Source organism: Mustela lutreola, chromosome 10, assembly GCF_030435805.1.
Source record: "Mustela lutreola isolate mMusLut2 chromosome 10, mMusLut2.pri, whole genome shotgun sequence".
Lineage (NCBI taxonomy): Eukaryota > Metazoa > Chordata > Mammalia > Carnivora > Mustelidae > Mustela > Mustela lutreola.
The window spans coordinates 20,569,996-20,592,795 of NC_081299.1; the positions used below are offsets into that span (position 1 = coordinate 20,569,996).

Consider the following 22,800-nt stretch of genomic DNA (forward strand, 5'->3'; position numbering starts at 1 on the left):
GGGTTTTTTTTTTTTAACCTGGACTTCATAATTCATCAACACATTTCAAACCTAAATGTACAGGTTTAGACTTGTAGGTTAAGTATGTATTTCCTTGAGAGGGGAAGGACCATGGCTTTCCTCATGATCTTGGAGATACATGACGTAGAAAAAGTTAAGGACTACTGCTCTGAGGCCACAGCAGGAGTCCACAATACATACTGACTAAAACTAGAGTCCTTCAGCTTTGACAAAATGTGCCAAGATTCTGAAGTTCCCTATGACAAACACAGTAACGCTGAAGGGCGGGGTGGCTGTCACAGTCTTCTCATTCTTGGTGCTTTTCAGTTCACAGTATCAGGTATTACATTCAGCCTGCCAATGACTCAGCACATATCTGGTTCTAATATTTAAATATTACTCACCTGAGAAGGAAAGCCAATAGCACAGTAACAGTGACTCAGACCAGAACAAAATGATCTTTACTATTCCGTAATGTTAAATGAAGTGCCCTTAAGCCACAGGCTTGAGAGGTACGGTGCTTACCAGAGGAAAGTCTCTGTGCTGTCGGCGCAGGTACCATGACACTAGGCTTCTCCGTCTGGTATGTGGCTGCGGCTAATGTGGTACTTTCGGTATCACTGTTAGTCTGGCCCGCGACTCCAAAGCTGGAGCTGGGGTAGCAGGTCTGGTACTGACTCTGACCAAGGATAGTATAGGTGGGATAGTCCTGTAGACCAAGGGGAATAAGGGAGGAAAACAAGACTTTTAGAAAGAGCAAAGCGCTGATTTCAACACAAGAGACTTTCTGTCCCCCCCCCCCCACTTTTTTTTTTTTTTTTTTTTTAAAGATTTTATTTCTTTATTTGACAGAGAGAGACACAGCGAGAGCAAGAGAGTGAACACAAGCAGGGGGAGTGTGAGAAGGAGAAGCAGGCTTCCCGCCGAGCAGGAAGCCTGATATGGGGCTCAATCCCAGGACCCTGGGATCATGAACTTAGCAAAAGGAAGATGCTTATTGACCAAGCCACCTAGGTGCCTCACTTTCATGTCCCTCTTATTCATTATTAGTTTCCTAAAACATTTATTTGACTTCTCATTTACCCATCTATAGCTTCCACCTAAACCAATGATTTTCAAAATGCATTCTGTGGCAACCTAAGAGTCAAGAGGAAAGACCTCAGAGGCTATCTTTACCATTAGCAGGAGGCTGAGAGAGAAGGGTCCCGTGCACTCTACACACAATGTCCCTTTTCTACTCTAACGGCTTTCTTTCTTTCTTTGTCCATTTTAGGTACTGAATTTCTGTGTAAATTTCTGCACAGAATTTCTGATGATTCTATTCTTTTTTTTTTTTTTTAAAGATTTTATTTATTTATTTATTTGACAGACAGAGATCAGAAGTAGGCAGAGAGAGAGAGAGAGGAGGAAGCAGGCTCTCCGCAGAGCGGACAGCCCGATGCGGGGCTCGATCCCAGGACCCTGCGATCATGATCTGAGCCGAAGGCAGAGGCTTTAACCCACTGAGCCACCCAGGCGCCCCTGATGATTCTATTCTTTAAGAAGTTTATAAGCAACTTCGCTAGATGCTAGTGCTTTCTAAGTACAGATGAGCTTAAACAAAAAAGCACATATCCTACATTAAGGTTTCCTAGTTTAAAAACTGTGTATTGGGGCACCTGGGTGGCTCAGCCCATTAAGCGTCTCTGACTCTTGATCTTGGCTCAGGTCTTGATTTCAGGATCATGGGCTCAAGCCCCACTTTGGGCTCCATGCTGGGCATGGAGCCTACTTAAAAAAAAAAAAAGAAGAAAATTGGAGGGAACTTTTTAATGATTTCATGGGCACATACATGTCAAAACTTATCAAACTACAATTTAAGTGTATGCAGATTATTGTAGATCAATTATACCTTAATAAAGCTGTACAAAAAATGTGTATGATGTGTAGCTCAAATACATACCTTAAAAAATTTCAACTGATACTGATGTTGGTAAGAAGCAGGAAGAAGCTAATTAACCAGACCAATTATAAAGAGTACTCAGCATCTATCATAAACCAAATACATCTCAGGGTATGTGTCTAGGTATGAGCTGGAACATTAAACAAAAGAGTAAGCTGTACTGGCTGAACTCAAGGGAGTTAAAAGTCTAGCAGGAGGAGACAACATTTCCAACAAATTGGCAGTCAATTATATGTTCAATGAATGAAATACAGAGGAAGACAACTATCCCTGCAAACTGTGATAGTCAGAGTTTTCTGAGCTAAACAGACAGAGGAAATAAGAGCATGAATAGGGCCTAAAAAGGTTTTATTAAGGGACCAGAGATATTGAGTCTGGTTGAAACAAAGGATCTTGCAGGCTTGAATGAGTCATGCAAGCCTATGAATGTGACTTGGATTCTTTAAGGCCATGGTGTATAGTTTGTGTGTTGGGGGGCAGGTAACAGTGACTATTAAAATCAAAACAACGAAAATAGAGACAGACTCTGGGCAGATGATTGACAGGATAAAAGTAGACTTTTGAGAAAATTATTCAGACAGTGTTGTAAAATCTTTTAAAAAAAATTTTTTTTAGTAATTTCTAACCCTAACATGGGGCCTGAACTTAGGACCCCAAGATCAAGAGTTGTATGCTCCGCTGACTGAATCAGCCATGTGTCCTCAGATAGTGTTTTAGGAAATGGTTAGGTACAGAGGAAAACTGGAGATGAGATGAACAGTTAACCGAAGTAACAGGATTAAAGGGGAAGAACCAAAACATAGGAAATAATAGCAAAAATGGAAGAGAAAGAATTCTAGAAATGGCTACATTAGGAATAGGTGAGGGAAAAAAAACTGAAAACAATTTTGTTGTTAAATAAAGGCCTAGCTTTATTTAAAAATGGTCTCACTGACAATTGAAAAGTCATAGGGAAAAGTGGTTTTTACTTTTGAAGGACAAAAAAAAGGTGAAATGAAAGCCTGGCTTTTGATATGATAAACTTAGGGAAATGGCGAGACATTAAAGAAAAACATGGCCATCAATCAGCAGGAAGCCTGCAGAAATCATGCGGTCAAGACTAGAATGTTCATTTCAGAGGTAGTAAATGGACACTGTGAATGTGGTTAAACATTTCTGGGGATGAAATAATAAACATGTGGAAAACTATATACACTGTCCATGAGAAAAAACAGGATCAAAAACAAAACTTAGGAAAGGGAAAGATAAATAAGATGGAAGAGTGCCAGGTATATAGTAGAAACTCAGTAATTTGTGAACTCTAAGAATGAAGAAATGCAAAAACAATCAAACATAAAAGATGAACCAGAACAGTAATGTTAATTATAGCCAAAAAAGAGATTCATGGAGAAGTTTCATTGCTGCAGAGAAAACAAATAAAAACCTAACACCAAAAACAAAACCCCTAAAACACTGAAGCTATTACCAGTGATCTAAACATAAAGAATTAATAGAACAGTGATTGAGACCAGACCACAAAGAAAAAATGAGTGCCTAAATAAAAATGTAGAAAGAACCAGGCTTTTTCTGAACTCTGGGAATACGTAAGTGAACAAAATAGAAAAGTAAGTCCCTATCCTCATGGAGCTTACATTCTAGTAGGGACAAGGTAGGAGACAGACACACAAAGTAGGTAAGGGAGCAGATAGAGCCAAATCAGTCAGACAGCATAGTAATGAAAGAAACTGGAGGGCAGCCTGAGAAACCATCCAGGGTCCCAGTTCTGGTTGTTTGTTAGATTAGCAAATTGACCAGAGAGTGAAGAGAAGAAGATCAAACTTGATGAACCATATAAAACAGGATGAACGCAGTAGACTGTACCTGGTTTGAGATGCTGGAAACTGCTGCTGCTGGAATATTGGCAATTGTAGATGAAGTGGATATCAGGCTGGCATTTGTGCTTGAAGCTATAGGATGGAGAGTGTGAAAAGATGTTAAAGATATCATGTAAAAGCCTAGAAGAAATGGAAAACATATTGTGTCTTATGTAAACAGATCTACAAGGAGATAAAGAACCCTGCACAAAGGAAACAAATACTGATTTTGTTCTTCTGCATGCCATACTTTAATCTTGATTAGAAATAAAACAGTTCAAACATTTTTCTGTTTCAACTTGAGTCTTCCACCCTTCCTATTAAAGTCCTAGGAAGGACACATGTACAATGCACTGGCTCATACTAATGAAATCAATGGAATCAGAAGCTAAACAAATCTCCAGTCTATCATCTCAGCCCTTGAAAGATGACTCACCTGCAATGTGCCCCACTGACAACCAGCAGAAACCACAAGAGCTCTGGTAAATCTGCATGTAAATCCTAGACTGGGATATTTGTTACCACTTGCCCCAAATGATGCCTCTCCTAATGCAACATAATTAACTTTGAGGAATAGAGCTGATCCCCTAAACCTGCCTGGAGTTGCTTTTTGGGCTCTACTCAAATCATGAATTATTAATGTGGGTCAATAAACATGATCTGGCATTTAATGATTGTACCAATGAGCCTGGAAAATATTAAATATTATTCTGGCCAGGTAACAATATACTCTGTAAGTTATTTAGGCTGCCTATTTTGGGACCAGGAATTTGGGCTAACTTTTTTTTATATCCTTCTACCACAGATTCCACCAGGGTTTTAGTCAAATCTTCAGTGACTACTATTTGTTAAAGTGACTTTTTTCAGGTGAACCAGTGTAGTAACTGAGACTACAAGGTACTGGTCTTGAACTGGTCCTTTCCCTCATTTATCACAAGCACACTTAGACCCGGTTCCCACTATAGTCACACATGCCATAAGAATTCATCGTCAGGTAGACCTGACTATCTGACTACCTATCCCATTAGCAACAAAGTACTTTACAGGTAAAGTTAATAGGAAAACCTCCATTAAGAAGAGAACAGATGTGCTCGCTTCGGCAGCACATATACTAAAAAAAAAAAAAAAAAAAAAGAAGAGTACAGATGGACAAATGAAGCAGAAACACGAGAGTACTCATCAAAATCAGGGAAATTTTTATTCCTTCCCCTAAGGGTACTCTGCTTAGAAGAAAATCTAGAAAAGATTAGAAGAGAAACCCCAGCTTTCAGATGAAGAACTTGGGACAAAGAAGAGTTAAGGTAATTTGTCTACTGTCATGGAACCACTGTTAGTCATGATGGCATCTAGTATCTCCCAACTGGATGAGCCACGACAGATTTCCTGACAATTTTTCTACAATACTTCTTCTCCCAGGGGAGCTACAGGACTCTTAAAAGAGTTTACTTTCTTAAGCATAACAACCGAATGGAACAGATTTTATATCCTCATAGATGGTATTTTCTTTCTACCAATATTCATTTTCTTCTTTACAATGACTTAACCCATTTCCCACCATGGGGAAGTACAAGGAATTACTGTACAATACACAGGCTTAGATGATTCTGTAAGTAGTTTTTAATCATCCTTGTGGGTAGAGGTTTTAAGTGGCTTTCAGGTTTTATTACCAGTACATTATGCTAGGTAGCCAAGCAATAAAACACACAGGACATAAAGTGATTTAAGGTGGGAAAGAAAATGAATAATTTACTTAATCTCTTAAGTTTATTTCTCCTAGTGAAGTCCACTTCTAGCTCAATTTTTCATTGGTCTTTATTCTAGCATATTAATCCTCTTTTCTCCTATTTACCTTTAATTCTGTTCTACCTTCTTACTATCTTATAAATGGTTAGCAGTACAACTCATTCATATCTTCGCATACATGGGGAAAAGGTACTCTGACAAAGTGGTTTTATAAATTTAACAATTTTCAGACTACTTACTGAACTGGGCTAAAGGTAACAAGGTAGACCTTATAAACAACTGGTCATATACTCTTATATCTCTACTAGAAGTTTAATAACTTGATTAGCTAGTTGCTATACTGAATTTTTAATACATACCTTCCTAAAGATCACAAACTACTCTCAGCAATAGTGGCTTCTATTACAGGAAATGTTGGCCTACTGACCTAGAAAGCTTATAGGGTTCAGTATACCACTTCTTTCTCTAATTCAATCAAATCCTTTCTCATATGTGCCATATTCATTCATTCAGCAAACCACGGTCTACTATGCACCCAGAAACTGTTCCAGTCAATGAGGAATAGAGCAGTGAACAAGGCAAAGTCCCCTGCTCTCATGGAGATCAGACTGCTTTGATGGAGTGAGATAACAATTAAATACATAATTCTTTAGGCTCTTGTAACCATCACTGCACCCAAGCCAAACTCACCTAAAGGGGCACACACATCACTGTATACACTACCCTCCACATAACTATGACTAAAGGTACTAAATAGTACTTATCATTCTGCCCATATACACATATATATGTCTCAACAAATAATATTTGATTGCAGATTTAAGAAACAAAAACAGCAGCAATAAAATTGCAACAAAACATACAAACTTAGAGGATCAAAGAAAACTCAAGCGGTCAATACTACTGATACATATCTGAAGACTATCTGCTCTCCAAATGCGAATGGCACATCCAACTGTTTTTGGATAGTCTCCACTCCTGTTCTGACAACGGAGCCATGAAATAATAGAAAAACAAAGCTTCTGAGAACCATGCCCCACTAGAGGTCCAATCAATAAATACGAAAAGAGGAGACTCAGTAGGTTCCTCATAGGTGTGTTTTAAAAAACCATGCCCCAGTAGAGGTCCAAATAATATAGTCAATATACACAGACAGCTTTAATCAGAAGACAGTGGTTATAGCACTGTGAGAGTCACAGCCAAATTAAATGACACTGCCCCAAAGCCAGAAGGTTGACCTAAAGGTTAGTGATATATAAAAGTTGGCGCAAGATTTACTTTCTACCCATGTCTTAACTTTATACATGTGTCCCTCTACCACCCTTGCCTACCTAGCTTTCAAGTTATTCAAAGCAAGATGAGCTCTTTCTCACTTGAGCACCTTGGCAATGTTGCTTGCTCCGCCTGGATTGTTCTCCCTGGCCTGTCCCTCTTGCCCTCCCAGCATGATGGCTCATGCTCAGCACGTCCACTTCCTCAGAGGCATGCTCTCTGACCCCTCTATTAAAACTAACTCCTTGGGGTGCCTGAGTGGCTCAGTCAGTCAAGCATCTGACTTTTTTTTTTTTTTTTTAAAGATTTTTAAAATTTATGTATCAGAGAGAGAGGGGGAGAGAGCGAGCACAGGCAGACAGAATGGCAGGCAGAGGCAGAGGGAGAAGCAGGCTCCCCGCTGAGCAAGGAGCCCGATGTGGGACTCGATCCCAGGACGCTGGGATCATGACCTGAGCTGAAGGCAGCTGCTTAACCAACTGAGCCACCCAGGCGTCCCAAGCATCTGACTTTTGACTCTGGCTCAGGTCATGATCTCAGGGTTGTGAGATCAAGCCCTGCACCAGGCTCCACACTCAGCATGGAGCCTGATTAAGATCCTCTCTCTCCATCTCTCTCTCTCTCCCTCTGCCCCTCCCTCCAACGCCCCCACCCTTGCTTGCATGCTAATTTAAAAAAATTAAATCTAATTAAAAAAAAAACCACAACTAATTCCTTGTTTTCCCAATCACAGCAATCTGGTTTTTTATTTTTTCTTTCTGAGAACTTTTCAAAATCTATTTAATTATTTACTTGCTTGTTTTCTGTTTCTTCCACTCATCTGTAAGCTCCAAGAAGACAGAATCTTACTATCTTATTCTTATCTCCAACATCTAGCAAAATACCTGGCACAGAGCAGGTGATGCTCAGTAAACACTTGTGGGATTCACGTCTATCCTGCAGACAGGTATACTCCTGTGTAACTTGTGGGACTCAAGTATAGCATGTCAAGGTCATCAAAAACAAAAAAACCCTGAAAAACTGCATAGTCAAGAGAAGCCTAAGTAGACATGACAATTAAATGGAATGTGGTATTCTGGATGGAATCCTGGAACAAAAAAAAGGATATCAGGTAAAAACTAGGGAACTATGGGGGTGCCTGGGTGGCTCAGTGGGTTAAAGCCTCTGCGTTCAGCTCAGGTCATGATCCCAGGGTTCTGTGATCAAGCCCCGCATCGGGCTCTCTGCTCAGTGGGGAGCCTGCTTCCTCCTCTCTCTGCCTGCCTCTCTGCCTACTTGTAATCTCTGCCTGTGAAATAAATAAATAAAATCTTTAAAAAACAAAACAAAACAAAACAAAAAACTAAGGAACTATGAATAAACTATGGACTTAGGTAATAATAATAATAATAATAATAATGATGATGTACCAGTATGGGTTCATTAATTATAATAAATGTTCCATTCTAAATAAGACATCAATAATAGGGGAAATTATATACAAGATGGGGGGGTATCTGTAACTCTCTGTACCATCTTCTCAATTTGTCTATAAATCTAAAACTAAACTAAAAACTAATGTCTATTTAAAAACAGAACAAAACAAAACTCAATGAAAGACTATAAAAAAAGACTATCATGGGCTACCAACAAAATTAAGCACAAACACATTCATTAAAAGTCAAGATTACGTTAAAATTAGTTTTGAAATTTCTGAAATTAATTTTACCACTTAAATATTAACCACCTAAACCATCTCAACTGAAGAAAATAACCAGAGACTGGGCCACATATTTATACTGTAGGAAAAGATTGATATAAAGCAGCCAGATCTACTTAACTGAAGGGCTTTCATAAGCATTGCATAAACTGAAGAAAGGGCTTCGATCAGAGTTGATCAAGCCAGAAGTATAACTTTTTTTTAGGTTGAAATTATACATTTTAAAGAAATTGCAGTATGTTGACACATATTACATTAGCTTCAAGTGTACAACATAGTGATTTGACAACTCTAGATAACTCTATATGTCAATTGTAGAATGCTTTGGGGTACGATGAGGAGACACTGCTATTTTGACCATTTTTCAAAAACTGACAGAATTCTTGCTTTTCTTCCGTGGAGGGACTGGACAGTTATACAGGGGGAACAGAGCAGCCCCGGACAGCCATTCACTATCCATGCTAAGGAAAACTAAAGGTGGGAGAGAGGAGAGTGATATTGATAGCAGACAACCTAGGTAATTTGACTCTGCCAATACTCACATTTCATTTTAGCCAATTGTTTCAATTTGTATTTTATCAATGTTTCTTTAGAATAAAGGTAAATATTAATAACTTGATGGTTACCTTCGGCCTTAAATTCTACCCTCTGCCAAAGTTCTAACGAACAACAAAATGTGCCAAGAGGTTAAAACCAGAAAAGGGAGGAAAAATAAACTTACTTGTTTGTCCGTAAAGGTTCTCTCTTATGGGAGAGCTGATATTGACATCATGATTTCAATACCGAAAATCATAAATATTGCACTCATGCTCTGAGGTCAGACTGCCCAGCTTACATCCTGACTTAATTATTTACTAACTGGTAAATGGAACAAGCAGAAGTAGTTCTTAATCATTTTAAAATGAAAACAATTAAAACTGAGTAGCAAAATATTTTATTTACTATAATCTATATCAAAACACTTTTTTATCACCAAAGTTTGTATCTTAAGAGTACCTCAGACCAGTTTTTGCTGTCCCATCCTCACTCCTCTAGCATCCATTTTATGAGGAATAAAATTTTAAAGCTGGGAGAAATCAGGAGAAGGGAGGCAGATGAGAAGCCAGGAACATGGACATTAATTTCCAATCTGGAGCAATGACAAATTGCCTGTGTTAGATGTGGAAGGGCTGGGAATTAATCCCATAGTGCCTTCTGAATTTCTCTCTCTTTATTCCTAATAGTCCTGTCATAATTCTAACCTTTTAGAACAACAACTCAGGAAGGCAAAGATGTTCAGAGTTCAAGCTTTAAGGCAATGCTTTTTATCATGAAATAGAAACAAGACTAAACTTTTTGAGAAGGAAAAATGCTCTCACCAAGAAGCAGCAAGTGGGAGGTATGACAACACTGCAGCAAAAAAATGCAGCACACATCTCACTTCTGCCCTACCTGGACTTCCCATAAAAGAAATCAGCAAAGTTCTGCCCCAAGGGGAGTCTTCTGCTCATTTATAGGACAAAGTGCCACTGAGAACAGACTAAAACAAAATCAGACAGGTTTTCTGGACACCAACATGCAAAAGGAAAGGCTGAAGTTCTACAAATTACAATTCACATTTAAAGGCTAAACTACTTAGAAACCACAGTCCCGAATTCTGGGTGCCTAACACAAAAAGCATGCACAAGTGCAAATATCACCCCCTTCTGTTTTACAAGACAGTGCTCCTGTATTACCCAATTTGTGTGGAGATACAGATAGACTGAAAACAACAAAAACAACAATAATAAAACACACACAACCATGCCTATTTACCTTGAATGGGATAAGAATAATGTGCTGGGCTTGGCTGGCTTGTGGTTAACCCTGTAGTGCAGGTAAGAACACTGTGTTGACTTGGAGATGGAGTCTGAATTAAACCACTTTCAGGTTTCATACCTGGCCACAATGCACCTGAATCAGATAAATTGGACCAATTACAAACAATACACTGGGACTGAGGAGCATGGTTATGCTTTTAAATATCAGCCAGTAGGTTTAAAACCTAAATCTTAGAACAAAAGTAAATTTGCTTGTAAGAGAAAATTACTGATTGTCCCACTCCTAATATACCACAAGCAAATACAGTTTCAAAAACTGGGGAGTGGGGCCACAGAAACAAAAATCTTGTCAAAATCCCCAATAATGATATGTATATAAGTTCATTTCAATGGTTGAGGAAGATTGGTCGGGGTTCAGGAAAAAAAAGCTACTGACACCCAACTGGAGTGTTTATTGTACAGAGTGCCTGATGATCATGTACAGTGATAAATCATTTATCCATTGTCAAGGTGGGAGACATTCCACACAAGTTTAAAATTCACTTACCCATTAAACAAGCACCAAAACTTTCTAAAATGTATTGAGTACTTTTCTGCCTTCTTAAGCTGGTTATTTTATTACCTGTTTCTTCTGATTAGGAAAGACATACTTGCTTATTTTTATAAATTAAAAATATTACAGAAATATATAACTTAGAAAAAATAAAGTCATATATAATCCCAGCATCCAGACTTAAGCACTAATAACAGTTTGCAGAAGTCACTTAGATTTCTTCTACATATTTACTAATCTTTTTTCTTTTTAATAAAAATGGGATATTATCCATACTGTTCATAATTTGCTTTTCCACATAATACCTGCGAAAGACATCTTCCCATGTCAGAACACATAAATTTCTCATACTGATAGATATCATAGCTGTTCACTTTTATTTTATTTTTATCACAATGCTCCTGAGTGACAATCTTTTTCAAATATATTTATATACTTTCCTGCCTTCTCTGCAGGAAGGAAATAGTGAATGTACCTTTAGATTTTCTCAGAATTACTGTCACAAAGATTAATAGTGTGCTGTGCTATATATATATTACAGAGACATCCCCAGAGGTACTGGGATATGTGAAGACATTTGCTTAGTACTAAATAGAACTCAGTTATAGATCTACATCATTTTAACTTTTTCTCTGTGACCTGTCACTTGACAATCTCTTGCTTCTCACTTTACCTCCTTGTTCATGTGCAGTAAACTAGGAAACCATAAACGAAGCTTTGCTTCTACACAACAGCCTAAGGATGTCCTTTATGGTGAACAGTTTTAGTGATAATTTTGGCTATGCAAAAATTTATCTATAAAAAATCTTACGGGGTGCCTGTGTGGCTCAGTCAGTTAAGCGTCTGCCTTTGGCTCAGGTCATGATCCTAGGGTCCTGGGATCGAGGCCCACATCGTGCTTTTGGCTCAGCAGGGAATCTGCTTTTCTCTCCCTCTCTCTCAAATAAATAAATATAATCTTAAAAAAAAAAAAAAATCTGGGCGCCTGGGTGGCTCAGTGGGTTAAGCCGCTGCCTTCAGCTCAGGTCATGATCCCAGAGTCCTGGGATGGAGTCCCGCATCGGGCTCTCTGCTCAGCAGGGAGCCTGCTTCCTCCTCTCTCTCTCTGCCTGCCTCTCTGCCTACATGTAATCTCTGTCAAATAAATAAATAAAAATCTAAAAAAAAAAAAAAAACAAAACTTACTGTCTGGTTGTTCACTGTGTTCTGAATAGCTATGGCTGGTGGATCAGGGTAGTTGAAGCTAACGGGTCCAAGAAGGTTCATCAATCACATTCCAGGTAAGAAATCAATACCAAGGTCAGCCACAGCTCCAAATTCAGTATTAACTCATTTCATTTACTTCTAACCTGATACTGAATTTATAGAAATATAATGCACCGACAATAGCACCCTCTGCCTATTGTCGGTGCATTATATTTCTATAAATTCCAACTCACTATTGTCGGTGCACTGAAATATCCAGGTAAACTCAGATCTGTAAAATTTGTGGATTACTAAGTGTAAGGGAGCTGCAAAAATCTCAAATCGACATGGGATGTGGCAATCGCCTTGTCCCAAACTCTTAAAACATAAAAAAAAAAGTCATATTCTTTTCTTACCTATTAAACATATGAAATAACTTATTTGAGGAAAATGAAGAACTCCATCATCTACAGGATACATTTGGAGGGTTGGCCCCTGTTCTGTGCTTAGTTTATTATTATTATCACAGCTAAAGTCCTAACTAAACCTAAATTTCAACACTAAAAATATTTGGAAATATTATTTTTTAACAGTTACGTGAAATTTGAGTATCAGTGCCATGATTCTTTGTAGTTGAGTGTCATTTTAGCAAATTGCCATTTCAATGTCACAATAACTTTCAGATTTATTGTAATCGATGTGATTTTTTTTTTTTTCTAAATAGGTTTTGAATCTGAGGTGTTGGATCTGTGAACACATTCAGATTACACTGTACTAAAATACAATCTTATTCATGAGAATAGTATTCCCTGAAAATGTTTTGCCAGTCTCATTAGTTATATATTTCAGCTTCAAAATGCAAAATGTCTATAAACTGGATCTCCTTATAAGGCCAAAAACCAGAGCAAAGTGTCCAAGGCAAGTAGGAAAATGACTATAGTAGTTTTGAATGTTTTTGACCAGAAACAAGAAGTTGGTATTTAAAATTACAATCATTTTACGATGAAGGTAAGAATAAAAGACCACAGGAACACTGCCTCTGGCATCACGGTAGCCTTGCTCTGAAAGCATGTAAGAATCTTCCTTTAAAAGTGAAGTCACAGGCAACATGACCAAATGGTCTGACTATATAGCAATCCTGCCCATAGCAAAGATGAAACCAAACCCTGGTCTCCTGACTCCCAGTCCCCTGCTCTATCCCTACAACTACCAAGCTTATCGAGGCCTTTTAAGCACCAAGGGCCTGTTGTGGACTTGGTCCACTGGTCTAACAGTGGCAAATGAAGCCAGTCTTTGAGCTCTATCCTCTTACTGCCCCACACTGGGGTCTTATCACAAACTCTACTCCTAAGTTTCTCAGCACAAATACTTCATCTTTGGTTAGTCACTAACCAAACTAATCTGAGCACTTCCATTTATAGAACTATATATCAGAGTAGTGGCTCTTTAGAGAAAAATTATTTTGGTTAGGAACTGAAGCACATGCCAATGCTCAGGAAAAAACACATGAAAAATATCTGGGTTTGTTGATTCAATAGCTCACTGGGATGAGCTATTACAAATACTAAATAATTAATCTGAGATTTCCCTGATTATAAAGTGAGTAGATGTATATTACAGAAAGTGAAGAAAACATAGAAAGTTAAAAAAAAAAAAGTGCATAGTCTCCTTGCACAGAAAAAAAATACAGGCAGTTCTTGCTTTTGTAGAGGACTGCGTTACCAGAAACTGGCACATAATGCAACTAAGTCCTTGCCTTGCATGGTTCCCTGATAACTGAGATCAAATCTATAATGCCTGTATAGCAATATGAGCATCTTTCTTCCAAATTATTCTTTATGTACATATTTTTAAAAAAAACACTAACTTGGCATATTATATTGTTTTTAGTTTTACATACTGCTTTAAAATTAATAATAAACTTTTCTCAAGATGCTGAATATTCTTTAAGAATGTGGAATTTATAAGAATATGATTTCTAACTTTCCCATTCTATAGATACACTGTAATTTAACACATGGTTTTCAATTCAAAATGTAGGCTGTTTCCAATCTTTTGCTGTTATAAATAATGTTGTGATGAGTATCTTATTTTGAAAATCCGTGGGTATCTCTAATTAGTTCCATAGGATAAATCCCTAGAAGTGAATTTGCTGGGGGAAATGGCATGAACGTCCTTGAGGTTTTAGTATTACCAAATCTCCAACTCACATTAGAGTTCTTTCAAAAGAAGCTGGAATAGTGGCAGCTAAGGTGATCTTTTATGAGCTCCTAAAAATAAATGGTGCCCCTTTCCTCCCACATGTTCACTGAGATCACTGGAAATTAACCCTCCATTCCTCTTTCTGCCATTCCACTACATTTCTACAGAGCTCTTAAAAACAGCATGACCACTATTTCTTTACTTTTACATTATTCACATTACATGCGAGCATTACAGACTGCTCCCAGTACAGGCCTCCTAGATTTCCTCTAGTTTTTTCTCCTTTCATCAGGAGGAAGAATGTTTTTAAATTTCAAACTCAACTCTGAGACACAGGCTAAATTTAGGAGCACTTCTGGAATTAAACAGATCCGGGTTCGATTCTAAACCCAGGTATTTCCTAATTGTATGACCTCAGGCTAATCATTTGATCCTTCTAAGCCTGTTTCCTCATCTATAAAAAGGGATAATGCTACTGCTTTTCCTGAGGGCTGTTCTAAGATTAAATAAGACAATAATGTAAAGTGTGAGGTACTTGTTCCCAGCATACTGCTTGGTATATAAAGCACTTCATAAACATTAGATATTAGAGATTTCCTGAAGCCCTGTTTACATCTGAAATGAAATAACAGACCAGCTAATCTAGTTTTAATGCTAATAAGCAGCACTAAGATAAAATTGCCAAATCTTCACAGGAAGAAACAGTATTTTCTACTTGAGTGAACACACTTTTTAAAAAACCAGCCATATCTATAATTTCCTTAATAAATTCTGAAAATATGCCACATTTTTCATTCACATTACCCCAACCTAAATCTCCCTCCAGTAAGCTTCATATATTACTTAAGAGTCAGATTTAGCTGATTCTCTTTCTCTGAAATACTGAGAGAGGAATTTATGAAACAAGTCTCCCTCACTCCCAAATATTAAACAAAACCAGATTAATAAAAGAGCCTGCTATTACCAATACTTCTTTACAATATAAACAGTTTCACGTTTTTACCAAGGACCTATTATACAGAATTTTTTTTTCTTTAATACATGGCAAATGCAGTGATCATAAAAGATACCATAATATGCACATGGCACTGTGTTAGGTCTTCCATAATCTGAGATCAGAGATGTAATAAGAGTTTTACTCAATACTGAACAGCAGGAATGATCAACTGTTCGACAATGTTATAAAGAGCTCTGGGCTTGCTAACAATGAATTTCAACCAAAACAGAAGGTAAAAAACTAACATAAAAATACTTACTTTATACTTGCTAGCTTTTACTAGTCAGCTGTTGAAAACTTAACTTTAACATATGCAAAAAGATAGAAGCACAAACATATTCACAGAAAGTTCCATTTCTAAAAGGATTACTCAGTTATGGCTGGTTAAATATATAACAAATTTAAGATTTTAGTATACGGGCGGATACTGACAGGCGTGGAGGTATGGACATACAAATGGGGGAACAAGAGCATTTCTGTTTGTCTTCTTTCATGAAGTTATCAACTACCAATACTGTAAGGGCCTATTTAGCCAGAGCGATTCCATCTGGTTAAACAGTGATTTTGTTGTTTATGCAGTAAAACTTAAACTGACCCTACGCACCCCCCTCTGCCCCCCACAAGGAACTTACTTAAAAGCAAGTCCGGGAAACCAGTAGAATATGGTCGACCAGTCCCTGATAACAGAGCCCAAATACAAGGGCAGGTCAGGTCAGGTGGAGGTAACAGAGCCCGAATGCAGGGATGAGCAGGGCCAGGTGGAGACATCCAATCAGTAAAGTGAGGATACTGTCTCCCTAGCTACTAAGGAGTGTGGGACCCGCCTTTTGGGTGCCAATCCTGACCAAGGTGATAGGCTAGTTCAAATAGCTACTATGGGGTGAACTGTAATTCAATTGGCCACCCATGTGTGACCTAGCATGACTGTGCAGTTTTCTCTGTGTGTTACAATCTCATTGGCCACCTGTGCGTGGCCAGGCTCAACCACATGGCCTTTGCTCTATAAAAGTTAGTCTGTGAGGCTGGGAGGGGTTGCCCTCTCTGTAAGAGGCGTCCTGAATGGTTGGTTTGATTCCCGATGCCCGGCGCAAAATAAAGCTTTGCTTGACTTTCCCTTTGTATCAGTCTCGTTCCTTTGATTACAGACCCATCACTATCATTAAAACACGACCTCCCATTTTATTTCTAGTAGTTACCAGGAGCCAAGGCATATTAACAAGCCTAAAACTAAGAGAGCTGTCACTGTCACAAGGGACTAGTCAAATGGGCCAGGTAAAGCAAGAATGTAGAAACCAAAAGCAGGCAACACCACAATACATCAAGAATCTGTGGCGATCTGTTGAGAATTTCTTTCTAATTTCCAGTTAGTTTCAGTAAAGGCTACAGAGATAAAATTTTATTAACATGTTGCATATGTGAAAATAATACAGTACTCACTCAACTTTCTAACATTGGTTCTAGGAAACCAGGGAAGAAACAACAAAGCATACTGCAAATATCTATCAATTTACACAAAGAAAAATCAGCACAGATATTAAGTGCTCCCAGAGTCTCAAACTGACTTCCAGTAAATCAATCTAATTCACAGTTCACGTCCAACATACCTAAAACTACAGAACAAACTACGCACAAAGATAGGGCTATATAAAATTGGGGATTCTCCTCGTTCTAAGATAACTTGTTAGTTCAGCAGAGCAACAACTGATCAGTTTAAGGCAGAGGGAGAAAAAGAGGGAAAAATTGACCAAAAAAAAAGGGAGAGTACACTATAAGGCATACTCTATCTGGATATTTAGATTACCAAGTTTTAGCATGAAAATCAGTCATCACAAAATATACTTATTATGCTTATCTAACCATGGTAATGTGTTTTGTATAAAGAAAGTAACAGTAATTCCTCAAAGAGTTTCTCCCAACACTTAAAGATTCCAAGCTTTACAGTCGAGATTTAGTACCTTTCTAGAAACAGCTAAATTTTGGCAGATACACAAATGAGCATTAAAAGTTATGCTTTTATTGAATATGCATCAAACATACTGTTGGAAAGTTGCACACCCAACATCTATCACACTTGTAACTGAGTAGATATTCTATAAAGAACAACCCATCATCTTTCAGCTTTCTGATTAGCCATACTTGGTATCTGGGGAAAGATAGAAGTTTCTAGGGGATAAAATCAACACTCTTAGAAACTGCTTATAATAGAATGCCTTACCGAAAGGAGGTAGTCCATATGTTTGGGTTGCCTGAGGGTAGACAGCATAGGGTTGAGACTGCTGTAGTGTCTGGTACGGAGTCTGCCCAGGGTAAGCAGTTTCCGACACAGGAACTGAGAGGATATGTGCATAAGGTCTATAAAAGTTCAAGAACATAAAAACTTTCATATGTGATTTATTTTTAATAAGAAATAGAGGGAAGAGCTAATAACACTAAAAGCAAAAAATCAGCAATGAGGAGACTAACCTTCCACATAAAATGTCTCTTACTGTGGTCAGAAAGTAGAATTAATTTTTCCCTTCCAAGTTGTACTATCACTTAAGAAACATCTTTATGGGAAATTAAATAGTTCCAAGTATCCTCCCAACGTCCAATCACTATGCTACAACCATCTGTAATATGCTACATGCAAAGTTGTAGATAAAATTTATCTACATGTACATGAACCCCTAAAGTAACAAAACTGGACAGAATGGGACTCACAATTGGCTCTTATTCTTCACCCAGCCCTCTGGGACAAACAAGTTCTAAGAGAGAGAGTAGGACTTGAGAGAGGGGTTAGGCTGGTAGAAAAAAGGCAAGGAACCACTACACATCAAAGAACGGGGAGTAGCGGTGGGCCCCAATATTCCCAGATCAAGCCTACAAATCAGGGGCCAGATAATAAAATCTGAGAAGTCCCAGACAGGACTCAGAATCTTCCCACTGATGTTTAAGCCAGAATATACTGTCACTAGTTGCAGCCAACCACATCAGGTTTAGCTAGGGAATTCGAATTCAGCAGTGAAACTTCTGGGACTTTAGCTAGAGGACCCGGTCATTTCATCCGTGCAATAAAATGGTCCCACATTTTGTGCAATGAATTTTTAGATACCAGTTATTTTATTTGGTGAGTTATGCTGTACTTATAATGCAAGTGTTTTGTGTACCACATAAATCTGAACAATAAAATACTGCGAGGAAGGAGAAAACATTTTTTTTCAGCTTTGGGGGAAAGGAAAATGAAGGAAGGCTATAAAGAAGCAGTATGTGAGCTGAGCAGATAAGATTTGCAGAAATGGGAAAGAAAGGGCGTCCAAGGAAAAGAGAAAAGCTCTGGTAAAGGTACAGAAGGCGGCAAACAAGGGCTTAAGCCTATAAGGAGCAAAGATTATATTAAAGGACATACATGAAGTGAAGGGGAGTAGCAAAAGAAGGAAAGACAGCAAAGACCTTGAATTCCAGGCTGAGTTCAGACCAATCTGCAACAATCGGGAGCCACTAAAATTGTTGAGCAAAGAGTGACAAGATCAGAGCTGTTCTTGAATAAAGATTAATTTGACACTGCTTTATAAAATGGGTTAGAAGGGGGAAAACTTGAAGTAGAGGTCCAGTTAAAAAATGGCTATAATGCAATGATTCACATAAGTGCTAAAGAGGTCTGAATTAAGACTGAATGCATAGCTAATAAGGAGTCCTGAATGCAACAGGTATGTAAATTATTTTTTGAATAGTCAGATGAATTTGAAATATGCCTCATGTTCACATCATTCTTCTTATCCAGATCTGAACCAAGAAATAACTCAGGTCATAACTGTTAATCAACTCACATGGGAATAATTTAAAATCTTGGTGACTTCAAATGGATTGATCTCCAGATATGTTAAAGATCATAATATCCTTTTTTCCTGTAGAGTTTTTATAACTCAAAGTTATTTTCTTATTTCCTTCATAATGATCTCAGAGAATAGGTTCAGTCATTTCACAGAAGGAAATCATGTGCAAATGACTGGGTCAAAGATGCTATTATTGTTAAATATCAGATGAGAATTTGGATAACTCATTGAATTAATCTTTTTAGTTCTTTGTTAACTGATGAAAAATTCAAAAGGTATAAACGAGCACAAAAAGGGGGAAAAAATGCCAGTTTTCTTTTTATGAACAGTACCATAGGTATCAGTCACCTCTGTTACCAATCCCTTCATGTGTTCTGCCTATGTAAGCACCTGGGCATACATCCAACCTCAATAAATACACTCATATGTATCTATCAATGTATGTACAGGTTCACTCTTTATCAACAGATGGTTGGTAGTCTGGCATACACCCAGTTCTGTACTGCTCATCTTGGAGATGATTAGCTTATGGATCTTAAATGCTGATCTTACCTGTTGAAGGCCCAAAGCACGTTGCCTTTCAGTGACTTCAACCTGCTAAGCCTAACTTCAAGCCTAAATTCTACTTTGAGGACATTCCTAAAGCAAGAAACTGAACATAGAATAGGCTGAGAAGCCCCACTAGGAGGCTGGCTTGAGCTGTGTTACTGATCTAGCAAGGCAGAGGAAAGAGAGAATGATCAGAGGTCAATCAGTGATACGCTTTGATCACGAATATTTCTCATTTTCAGTGGCCATTCTTTTACAGCAAGCTCCTGTGTAACAGTTATCTATTCCAGGCAACCATCTACTTTTTAAAAGCATGTTACAGAGACTCTACATTTAGAGGGAATAAAAAAATTGGAGTAGGGTCAGAAAACATGAGAGGTGAAATGAAGTTAAAATGTCGACTTACTAAGTTAAATATCAAACTAAATTTTGAAATGAACCTAGAGAAAAGGCATATAGATTTTTGAAATAATTATTGAACTTACTTTGCAGAATACATTTGTGAGGTATAATCATTGGATGAGCGAGGGATGTAATCGGTGCATGTCATAACTGAAAGAAAGATATCATCAGGTAAAAAGTTAGAACATTTCAAAAATGAAATGAGAAAATTGCATATCTCACTGTAGTCTTTCAAACTAAATAACAGATTACAGACGGCACCTGAGAAATTTAAAAAGACTATGCAGTAGAAAATCCCTCTCTCTTATAGTAATGGGTTTAGAGACTTTTAGAGACAGTAGAAGAGGGGAAGAGCTGAAGGTTAGTACCAGTTGATCTCTATCTTTATCTGTCACTGATCTAAAGTCACAGATGAAGCAACACCCTAAGCTTTCACTGTGCTCAGAGGCAAACTTAAAAACCAAGATCCATATCTGAGAAATTGCATTATATTTCTTTAGCTTATTCATTCTCTGGGTGTTTCCACTCATCTGAGTAAAAAGCTGTAAGAATGATTTGCAGGAAGACAGATTTGGGGTGGGAGTACCCAGTTTTATTAGAAAATTTTTGCTACTGCTATTACAGTGCAGCAAAAGATGCAAGAACACTTCCATACCACTACTTTTTCAGCTTTGTGGTGAAGGCTTTCAAGTCTGGCAAAGCAAAGACACAGATCTGAGGAACTGATGTGATGCTCTGATGAACCATCAAGTAAAGAGACTTTCACAGCTAGGGTCCTCTTGACACCTATAACTTTATCTGAAATAGCTCCTGAGAAGGCTTCACCCTCATGATTTCATCTGTAAATATTCAACTCAAGTCTGATGGGTAGCGAAATCCTATTCATTACGCACTATTTCAGTCCATTCTGTAGACAGAGTTGTATCATAAAGAACTTATACCAGATCCCTGAATTGTCCAAGAACTTCCTTCAGCATCTGAGAAGGAGGTTGTGGTTGTTCTACTATTAGTCGGGTTTTAGAGTAAACCAACTAACTTTACTTCTAGCTGGGTTTCCTGAGTATCTGAACTAAAAAGGGAACTCTGGTCAAGAGCACATAAGCTGCCAGCAATTCATGGCCAATAGTAAGACAAATCGATATCTTGTCCACTGCCATTGTTCAAGGTCTTTAAAAATAATTACTGGAAATCTGTAGATCACATTCATCCACAATAATTTTGACAAAAATGAAAGAGATCTCAATTAGGTCTAAAGGGTCTTCATGTCCATCACAGAAAACATACCTTCATTTGGATTCTGCATGACGGTTCCTTCCCTGCTGACAACTACTTAAAAAAAAAAAAACCCAAACCCTTCTCCTCTGATTTAATTTGAGAAGAGATTGACAAAACATCCTAGGAGATTTAGACCAATATTTACTGCTTTGTAGAATGAATAAGGCTTTATTTTTGCAGTACTTAGGAACCATGAAAGGATTATAAACAGTCAAGGCATAATCTGCTGTAATATTAGAATAGCAGCAGTGGAGATGAGGCACAACCTTGAAATACATTCTGAAGGTAAAGCAGGACATTCTGACGGATCTCTATGTAAGGACTGAGGAAAACAGGGGAATATGGGATAATTTCCAGCTTGAGCAATGGGAGGGATAGTGAAACCCCTTCCTAAAGATGGGGCAATTTGGGAAAAGAAGAGATTTGATGGGGCTAATCCTTTTTTAAAAAGGATTTTATGGGTTGGCCGGTTAGCTCAGCTGGTTAGAGCGTGGTGCTAAAAAGGATTTTATTTATTTGTCAGAGAGCGAAAGACAGCCCTCATGTCCACATAAGCAGAGAGAGCAGCAGGCAGAGGGAGAGGAACTTGATCCTAGGACCCTGGGATCATGACCTAAGCTGAAGGCAGACGTTTAATCCACTGAGCCACCCAGGTGTCCCAAAAGCTTTCCCATATTTTAAGTATGACTTTCCTTTCAGAAATCTAAGTTGTGGTGTCAAACAGGCAGGTGGATACACAAATGAAATCAGGGTAGAAGTCAAACTGGAAATTTAAATTTGGAATTCATCAACCATGTATACAATATTTAAAGTAACACAGTGGATGAGAGGATGCAGAAAGAGGAAAGAATGCTGGACTAGAAATAAATCCTGAGGCCTAACATTCAGAGTTCAGGCAGAGGAAGAAGGGCCAACAGAAGAGAAAGGTGGGAGGAAAAGTGGTGAGAGGCAGGCTATGAGAAGAAACGTTCACTAGAACTAGTCCTCTCAGAGTAACTGCAAGTAACTAATGACCTTGAGAGGAGCAATTCAGTGGAAGAGTGGTGACCGAAGTTAAACTTGAGAGGACTGAATAATGAATGGGAGGCAAGAAAACAAGAAAGCGCAACTCTTTCCAGAAGTTCCAATGGGTCATGGAACAGAGGTGGAGAATGTGGAGCCAAAGGAGGGTTTTGTTTCTGTTTTAGGATGGCAAATACTGTGTCATGTCTCTTTACTGACAGGAAGGATTAAGAAGAGAAGAAGAATTTGATGACACAGGCATGGTCTGTCAAAGCCTTTGGGGAAGGTGAGAAAGGGTTAGATGTGGAGCCCAAATAAAAGGTCTTACCGTTGACAGGAGCACTATTTCTACAGACTAGGACTATTTTAGTCCCGATAAGAATGAAGCAAGAAAGGGGCACCGGGGTGGCTCAGTGGGTTAGGGCCTCTGCCTTCAGCTCCGGTCATGATCCCAGGGTCCTGAGATCGAGCCCCGCGTCGGGCTCTCTGCTCGGCGGGGAGCCTGCTTCTACCTC

General features: G+C 38.3%; 1 protein-coding gene across 2 annotated transcripts in view; it reads right to left on the reverse strand.

The window, feature by feature from the left end:
- EYA3 (EYA transcriptional coactivator and phosphatase 3) overlaps positions 1-22,800 on the reverse strand; it is a 109,319-nt gene that overhangs the window by 31,738 nt on the left and 54,781 nt on the right. The window contains exons 5-9 of one of the 2 annotated variants that reach the window (XM_059137739.1): positions 20,092-20,158; positions 17,461-17,597; positions 10,304-10,441; positions 3,803-3,888; positions 526-709 (exon numbers count right to left, since the gene is read on the reverse strand). In XM_059137739.1, the coding sequence (XP_058993722.1) occupies positions 526-709; positions 3,803-3,888; positions 10,304-10,441; positions 17,461-17,597; positions 20,092-20,158 (612 nt within the window). The remainder of the gene's footprint in view (positions 1-525; positions 710-3,802; positions 3,889-10,303; positions 10,442-17,460; positions 17,598-20,091; positions 20,159-22,800) is intronic. The other variant, XM_059137740.1, reaches the window with a different exon arrangement.